Source organism: Phodopus roborovskii, unplaced genomic scaffold (genome assembly GCF_943737965.1).
Source record: "Phodopus roborovskii unplaced genomic scaffold, PHOROB, whole genome shotgun sequence".
NCBI lineage: Eukaryota > Metazoa > Chordata > Mammalia > Rodentia > Cricetidae > Phodopus > Phodopus roborovskii.
This window is the reverse complement of record NW_026126689.1, coordinates 4565051-4574555: the sequence shown is the minus strand read 5'-3', so window position 1 is coordinate 4574555 and position 9505 is coordinate 4565051. Positions and strand designations below refer to the sequence as shown.

Sequence of the window (9505 nt, the reverse complement as noted above, 5' to 3'; positions counted from 1 at the left end):
CTATCTAGCAGCAGTCGGGAAATGGGAATATGCTTAGAGATGATGAAACCAAGATAATAAAATAAAATAAAAAAACATGTTTAAGCATTTTGAAGTGTAATAATAAAGTAGTGAATTCAATTCCAACCTGAACTGCATGAGACCCTGTCTCCAAAATAAAACAAATCACAAAGGTAGGCTGTGATGTTAGGCGTGGGGCTGGACAAATCTTGGAACACAAGAGAGTGCTCTAGGCCACAGGTCTTGCCTGTTGAGAAGTGTCACCTCCAGTTTTGCTACCACAATGAATGTGTGTTCATTTATTCTCTTTACTTGTCCAGTGGTGGCCTCCAAGGTGTTATTTTTATCTGCCTGTATAAAGTAATTTCTAATGTCAGAAGGCAGACGCGTGTAGAGTCATTTCAGATGACCAGACGTGACAAGTTCATCATCCCCAGCCTGGAAGATAAATCAGGCACTGTTCTGAATGCTTTAGACACCTTGATTTTCTCAAATTGTTTTTGGTGGGTCTGTTCTTCTGCCTGGAAGGAACAGATACCCCTTGGTGACCCGAGAAGACGTGCAGGGGATGAGAAGGTAAAAGTCCAACAATTCACAGCACAAGCCACATGGTTTGTTTATTTTATATTTTTATTTTATTATTATTAACAATGTGTGTTTGTGCGTATAATGGTGTGTATAAATGTGCGTGCATGCATGCCAAGCAGACACACAAGTGTGAGTCGAAGCACACTTACGGGAGTTCATAGCTAGGGTCTGGGAATTGAACTCGGGGAGTCAGACTTGCACAGACCTCACTGTTCCCAGCTGAGTCATCTTGCCCACCCAAGGTTTATGAATTATATGCACAGTTTTCTAAAAGTATTGCTTCTAAGGGAGACCAAAATAATGATGATGATTATTATAATAGTAATGGATAATAATAACAAGAACATCAGTAATAATAAGCCACGTGAGAAAGACGGAGTGTCCTCTGACAATAACATAATCAAGAGAAGAGGAAAATGGGCGGAAACTCAGAACTCTACAAAACTACAGAGAAACACAAATGAGGAGGACTCACAACAAACAGGCAACAGATTCCATACACGAAACTTAGGAAGATTTAGCAATGATGACAGCAAAGAATGCTTTTTAAAGAGTCTCCCAACAACACAGCTAGGGAGGCCTGTCAATACAGAAGAAAAGCAGCAAAACCCAAAGAAACCAAAGAAATTGACTGAACTCAAGAAGGACATGAAGGAAAAAAACCATCAAAATAGATAAAAAAAAAACATGTGGAGGAAAGAACTGTTGCAAATGAAAATGTAGGAAGGAGCGTTTAAGAAAGGCGTCAGAACACAGGTAGGGATGAAAAGGGCTTAAAGAGGGAGGAGGGTGAGGGGGCACCAAAGAGTGAGCACGGAGATAAGATGGGTTCAGAATGTCACCGGTGTTAGGTGTGGCTGGCTCCTGGGCCACACTGTTCCACACTTCCCCCAGAGACCCTGCACAGGAGAATTGAAGACACTGAAAGCAAACGCTGCAACCATGTATCACAAAGGTCTACAATCCTCCCAAGGCAGCCGAAACAACATTACCCTGAAGATGACAAGCAGAAGGCTGGTCTGAGCAGGAACAGCCCCTCCTCCCAGGACTGGTCCAGATGGGTGGAGCCAGGGCCTCGCTCTCTGGTCTCACTCCCCTTCTGCCACAAGAGGAAGCCCATTTTGAACAACTTAGGAATCTTCCTTCTACTCTAGTCCCTATATTTAGCTAAGCCCCCAGCCAAGCTGCTTTCCTTGTTTCTTTTTCAACTAATGCTAAGAGTCAGAGAAAACCCCTTCCTCACTATGAGCAAGCAGGCAGTCTGCTGGGTAGCCCTTTGCCTCCTTGCAGCAGGTGAGTTCTGGGCTCCGGGGTAAGTTCCTGTCCCCAGGTGCACATCTTATACCCCTGCTCTGGACAGCGCATCAAGACCCTCCATGCCTATTTCCAGACTCACTCTTTTTCCTCTTCCCTAGAAACCACCCATGGTGCCATCACTCAGACACCCAGGTTCCTGATCGGACGGCAAGGGCAGAGTCTGACCTTGGGATGTCAACAGGATTTCAATCATGACACCATGTACTGGTACCGACAGGATCCAGGCACAGGACCGAGATTGATCTACTATTCAATAACTGAAAAAGATGTCCAGAAAGGGGACCTCTCTGAAGGCTACAGTGTCTCTCGAGAGAAGAAACTACTGTTCCCTCTCACTGTGACATCTGCCCAGAAGAACCATATGGCTGTCTACCTCTGTGCCAGCAGCATAGCACAGTGAAGTTCAGCTGCCTCCTCTCTATGCACAAATGTGCCCACTTCTGCTCCCCCGCCAGGTGGCTCTTGGTCCTTCCCCAACCTCTGTCCTTTCACTTTAGCTAGGCATTTGGAACAAAGTGGTGGCTTACTGCCTTCTGTACTGTTTGTGGACTGGTGAAAAACGCAACTCATCCACTAAGTTGGCTTCTGACATTGCATACCTATCCATAGTGCGCAGACATGCATCTATCCCACACAAACGAGAGGAGTCAGAAGGGCGCAGCGGAAGGAGAAGGGGGAGGTTGAGTCTTTTAGATAACTTTACTGAACACTAGGAAGAGACAACTGCTCCTTCGCTTGGTGAGCATTAAAAGTCCAGAGGGGACAGAAAGATTGTATTGTGTGCACGCGCGTGTGTGAGTGTGTGTGTGTGTGTGTGTGTGTGTGCTTCAGCCCAAGGTGGTGGAGTCCAGGGACTGCTGCAGCCAGTCTGGCCTGGTAACATCGAGAAGGGCTTCAGAAGGGCTAACCCCTGTGATTAAAGAACACGTGCGCATACACACACACACTCACATGCACACACTCACACACGCCCACACACACATGCACACATGCATGCACATACACAGCACACACCATGCACACACACTCACACATGCACACACACTCACACACATGCACACACGCACGTGCGCACACATACATGCACACACATAGACGCACACACATGCACACACACTCACACACACACTCACACACACACTCACAAATGCACACACACATGCACACACACACCACGCACACACACAAGTACACACCAACACACATACACCCATACACACACGCACATGCACACACATGCACACATACACTCATGCACACACACTCATACATGCCCAAATGCACACACATGCACACACACCCCACATACACACACACTCACACACGTGCACGCACACACACACGCACACACATCTCTTAGGAACAAACGGAACAAATGTGAAACAGGCATAAGAATCTGAAACAACTGTGATGAGAAGTCAGGAAAGAAGGCTGGCAGGCTCATACTGTTCTAGATGTGGTAAGAAGAGGGAATTCAGAAAAATAAAGCTACTGGAAAATATGTAAGTGGCCTTCATTGGGTTTCTGTGTAGGAGGCATATGTAAATCTGTGTCTGGTGCTTATAAGAGAGATTGGGACTGGAGAGGAATTCTGAGTCACTGCTGAGCAGACAGGTGGTGGATAAAACTATGCAAGTGACCTTGATGTCTTCTGTGTTTTTCCTTTATATGTTAGCATCTCCCAATTGGATGAGAAACCTAATGTTAATTCTTAGGGCTATGTTTGTTTATAAGCATTTATATGATTGCATAGCTCTCTTCCTCAAAATATGTGACAGTCTCTGCTATCCACAGCATACAACTGGGATTTGGATCACTTATTCAAATGGGCTTTAAAATTTTCAGTGGAAATACCAAAGACCTCTAGTTTTCCTGGTGTGTTTTTAAATCTGTGGTTTAACTGTATTAATCCCGGTTCTTGGAAAACCTTTGTAGAGTACACCACCTTGACTCTCCACTACCTTTGAACTCTTTACTCAATAACGGGCTTAGCATTGGGTTTTGCTCACCTTTATACTGTGGAAGGCTAACTTAGGCAGTCATACAAAGACCAAAATCCCAAACATCTAGTTAACGGCATGCCAGCCAGCCAGAAACACCTGGAGAGAGAGAGGTTGATTACAGCTTCGAGTCTCAGATGGTGCCCTTGTGTTAAGGTGGAGAAGGCCTGACAGATAGAGAATGATGGTCTACAGCTGTGGGGATTACAGCATCAGCTTCTCTTACGGCATCAATCAGCAAGCAGAGAGCTGAGAGGCAAGGAAAAGAAACCTTGATGCTTGCCCCCAGCAACTGAACTCCCCCTAACTAGGCCACACCCCCAAAGGCACCACAGTCTCCCCAAACAGAACTACTACCAAGCATTCCAACACACGAGCCTACTTAGGACACATGTCACATTTCAACCACAAAATACCCCAATCAGACGCTTTTCTTGTGATGTAAAATCTGTTAGGTGTGACTTCAGTAATCCAGGTCTTGAAAGTCTCAACAGTTCAAAGATCCAAAATTCAAAGCATCCCCTGAAATCCAACCTGTTTGTTTACCTGTGACAACCCCCCCCAAACCAAAGCTAAACAGGTTACACACATCAGCTTACAATGGCACAAAATAAACACTCTTACTCACAAAAGTAACAGGAGAAAAGCAAACAAAGACCAGACAGGAGCGGTAACCTGAGCTACAATGGTGTTTGCTAGTGTAACATGATAAAGTAGTACCCTTTCTTCACGATGGCCTCAAGTTTGGAAAATGTAGTCATCAGCAATAGAATGCATAAGTGGATTAAGGTACACTTGGTGAATGGATGAAAGTCACTTTTTAAAAAGATCAGATATGGCTAGAAACTAATTAGAAAGAATACAGAAAGATGAATGTGTTCTGTGGAAGTCAGAACAGTGCTTTCCTTTGGCTAGAGTATGTGTTTGTCTTAGATGGGATAAGGAAGCTTTGGAACTCTAAAAATCGTCCGTACCTTGACATAGGTGTGGCTACTTCGATATATTGATGTGGATGAATCTGTCTAGTTGTTTTAGAACTGCGTGGTTGGTGATATGTATTCTATGCCTCATGTACAGAGCTTAGATGATCCCAAGGCTCAGGGACTATCTTGGAAAATAGGGCAGAAAGATTGTAAGAGCAGTGTTAGGAGCAGTTTTCCCGCCATTCTGGTCCCACAGCTGCATCAGCCCCAAATAACACGCAGAGACACTGTGTTAGACATAAAGCTATTGGCCTGTTACTAGCATTCCTTATTGACTAGCTCTGTCTTGAATATTAACCCAGTTCTATTAATCTAAGTATCTCCACGTGTTCTTATTTTACCAGAAAGAGAGTCCAAACTTTCTGTGATGGCCAGAAGAAGGTGGCGAATCCCCCAGGGTCTGGAGTTTCAGAGAGGTGCGAGGGTCCTTTGGAAGCCTGGCAGCCAGGGCTCACAAGCCTGAAACTCTGTCCAGCCCCTCATACTCACTTTTATAATCATGATCACGAATAAGATAGCATCCTGCTGTGTTTTCATGTATATTTCCTTGATTAGTGTGTTCTCATTCTTTAGGAGAATATTCCTTAAGCATTACATAATGCATGTTTAGACTCACATTTTCTGCAACTAGAATGTTCAGCCCACTATTGCAATGTATTAGCATTCCGTAATACATAACGGATAATATATTTGGATTTACTTTCATTTGTTTTACACAGTTATTTTCTCACATTTCCCCCTTAACTCCCTGACTTTTCCTACTGCTTTTGATTAAATTCATCTCATTCCATTGTCCCCTTCTAAAAATACATGCTCTACTTATACTTTATGATCGTCAACCATAAAATTTTCATCACAGTAACAAAGCCTGACATTAATCTTATCTTTGTGCTTCTCCTGGAGTGTATGTGAACTTGAGAGTAGCACTTTTATTCCCTCTTTGGTTCTTAATATTAGCGATAGTTAAAAGTGTAGCTCTGTCTGACTAGAAGTGACGGGAGATGTCATTCTGTAAACATGTTTCTCTTATTGGTTAATGAATAAAGCACTGTTGGCCAATAGAAAAGCAAGATAGGCTAGACTAGGAGGCAAGGGGGATTCAGGGAGAGGTAGGAGGAGAGTCAACGTGTAGGACCAAGAAAACAGAGGTCCAGCCCCTCCGGTAAGATAAGACCATGTGAAAACACTTAGATTGATAGAAATGTTTAAGAGATATCTAGCCAATAAGAAACGCTAGTAACAGGCCAACAGCTTTATATCTAACACAACGTCTCTGTGTGTTACTTGGGGCTGGCGCAGCTGTGGGGCCAGGCTGGCGGGAAAACTACTCGTAACATAGAAGTATTGTCTTTTTGCTAGTATTTAGAGACACTTCCCTGTGCAAATACACTATAGTCAGTGTTTTCATTTTATAGTCTTTCTGTGTAAGTTAACTCAGAACCCTGCTTTATTCCTTGCCTTTAATTACTGACGGCATGCATGAGGGTGTAGACCACCTTTCAGGGCCATCAGACCCCCAGTGTCCATGGCTTGTTGTCTGTTCTACAATCCAGTGATCTCTGGACTTTGAATATTACTTCTTTATCGGTGGTTCCCAGAGATATTAAGATACTAACAGATAAGGAGAACAACACTGAGATGTTCTAGAAGAAATCAGGAACCACAGCATGTTTTGACTCTTGACAAAACACATGGCTGGGCCATGGTTAATCCATACCCATTTGGCAGCATCAGTGATGGAACAAATACTATGTTCGACTTAACTAACATACAGCCAGAGGAGAAACCCTGCCAGTATTCAGGAACAAAATAATTTATTACAGAAATCAGGTCTCATACAAGTGGAGAAGAAAAATTAGACTTTAAAAGCGAGTTGAAAATTCTATCTATCTCAGGGGAAGGTGGAGGGATATGTAAGTTTGCTGCCCCTGAGATCCCGCTACCCTGTAAGTTCCCAGGAATGCATCTGTAGGTGCGCCTCCGGTCCCTGTGGCTCAGCACGCAAGGCAGTTGATACGGAGAACCAGCTATCTAACAGGGGAAACCTGAGTGGTTAGGAACTCACAGCTAAATTTTCTCTCCTTCAGTGCTGTAGAGTGACCTTGACTGACTGATATCCTACAACTGAGCTGTAACCACAGCTTCAGACCTACAGTGACATTCAGTAAAACGACGACAGCCATTTTCCCTTGCAGATTTCCCCCTGTGAAGAACTCCAACCAGTATCATAGTATCAGGACAGAACTTTCCAGAATGATAATTCCTGCTTAGCCAAACCAACAGCACTAAAGCATGGCAGGAACACACTGATGGCAAGTACCATTCCAAAGAATGCGGAAGGGTTTCTTCAGATTCCGGAGGCTTCCAGCCACTTCTTCATAGAATATATCTTCAACAAGATGTCCTTGTTAGTTGCAGAAAAAGAGCAGTTTCCCTGAGGTGGCCCCACATACTAATGAGACCCAATTCAGTCAGGAACAGAAGAGCAGCCACAGCACCAGGCAACTACCTTAAAACAGCAGCGTAGATGCAAACGTGACACTAATTATATTAATAATAATAAGAGCCATTTGGGTACATGCAAAAAACAACCTTGATGGGTCAGATTTTAATATCACCTTCCTAGCAGCTCAGCCCCAGAAACAAATGTACAAATTGAATGAAAGCCCAGAGGGAAGGGGGCTAAGTAAGTGAAAGCAGCGTGCTTTAGGAAGAGCAATAAAGCAAAAGCATCCAGCACAGCTTTCTGTGCATTTTCAATACTTACCCATTAATAAGATTAACCCATCGCACGCAAAACCAAATTTCCCAGTCATCATAAACCGGTGACTAGTATGGCCTCCACTACAACAAAATTACTATAAATACTTATTGCCACTATGGTGTTTATGTAGAGACACAGATTATAGTATTGTTACAATTAAGTCCATAGCTACTAAGAGAACCTTATGCTATATGGTCATGTCATAGTCATGTTGTTATATTTAGAAGACAGATTGTCTTCCTCAACATCATGAAGAAATACTGAACTTGCAGCCTAGGCGCTGGCCAGAGCATTGTGGCCACATACGACAGTTCCAACCGGCATTTCCAGTGGCTAGCAATGACCCGGAAGACTTTGGGTGAGGCCTTTGATACATGTCCTGGAGCCAAAGGGTGGATTGTAATGCTGTTTATCATCCAAATGCACACACATTTCCGTTTAAGAAACCCACTCAATCATGTTAGTGGCAAAGACAGCAGTGTGTTTTCTGTGTTTAGAGGTAAGTCAGGATGTTTCTGAAGCTTCTTTAGGCTTGTATGTTTCTTTGATCATCAGGGAGATTGATGTAGTCTGAATCACTGGAGAGGACTACCACCAGAGGGCAGACTCTATTGTTCCCAGGATTAAAGGGTAAAGCATTCATCCTCCTAGAGCATGGCTAGCCCTCTCTCTTCAGAGAAGGTGGTATGAGGCTAACACTGAAGATGTTGTTGCTTCTGTTACTTCTGGTACCTGGTATGAGCCTTGTTATACCTTGGAGCTTACGTGTGTGTGTGTGTGTGTGTGTGTGTGTGTGTGTGTGTGTGAGAGAGAGAGAGAGAGAGAGAGAGAGAGACAGAGAGAGAGAGAGTTACAATGAGTGATCTAGTGAAAACTTTTTATGAATTGTTTGTATCGATCAAATACAAACACATCTGGGGTGCCTAAGATATGAGTCAGCATCACAGGAAAGTTGGGAATTGTGTCTCAGAGGATATTGTGTAAGGACAATTACAATGATGGAGTGAGTCAGAGTTTTCTGAATTATATCTGATGCAAGCTCTATCTGACTCTGAGGCTTCTGGAGTTTTCCATCACCTGACCTCTGTTTTGGCAGGCTGTGGGCTTGGTGCTCTCGTCTATCAAAATCCCAGGAGGGGCATCTGTAAAAGTGGAACGTCCATGAAGATTCAGTGTCACGCCGTGGGTGTCCAGGCGACTTCTGTGTCTTGGTATCGCCAGTCTCCTCAAAGGACCTTTGAACTGATGGCAATTTCTACCGTGAGCTCTACAGTCAGTTACGAACAAAATTTTACTAAGGACAAGTTTCCCATCAGCCATCCAAACTTAACCTTTTCATCTCTGACTGTTTTAAATGCACATCCCAAAGACAGGGGCCTCTACCTCTGTGGTGCTAGGGACACAGTGCTGGGCAGGGACAGGACTCCTCAGCAAGAACCTTTGCAACGGCCTTCCTTCCCCAGCACACAGAAACTGCAGGAGGTATTAGAGAGTTAAAACCACAGCTCAGATGTCTGGCTGAGACATCTGAGTGTGTGTGTGTGTGTGTGTGTGTGTGTGTGTGTGTGTGTGTGTGTGTGTGAGTAGAAATGGGGAGGGAAGGGCAGAGGAAGGAGAGCCTTTTGAAGGATGCCTTCCATATTTAGGGTGTGGATTCTTGCTGCAGATAAGAAAAAGCCCTCACATGTGTGTCAGCAAGCCTACCTGGCTAGGCAGCCATCAAGAGTTGTTCTCAGCCTTCCTAATACTGCAACCCTTTAGTACAGTTCCTCATGATACGGTGACCCCCCCCCAAACCATAACATTAGTTCATTCCTACTCCGTAACTGTAATTTTCACCCCCAAAAGGGGTC

At 44.1% G+C, this 9505-nt stretch overlaps 1 gene segment (V, D, J or C); it reads left to right on the top strand.

Moving 5' to 3' along the window:
* The first annotated feature begins 1753 nt into the window (after positions 1-1753).
* LOC127214303 (T-cell receptor beta chain V region LB2-like) lies at positions 1754-2305 on the top strand. The segment is given in 2 exon segments: positions 1754-1881; positions 2004-2305. Coding segments are annotated over 2 exon segments (384 nt in total).
* Positions 2306-9505: the final 7200 nt, after the last annotated feature.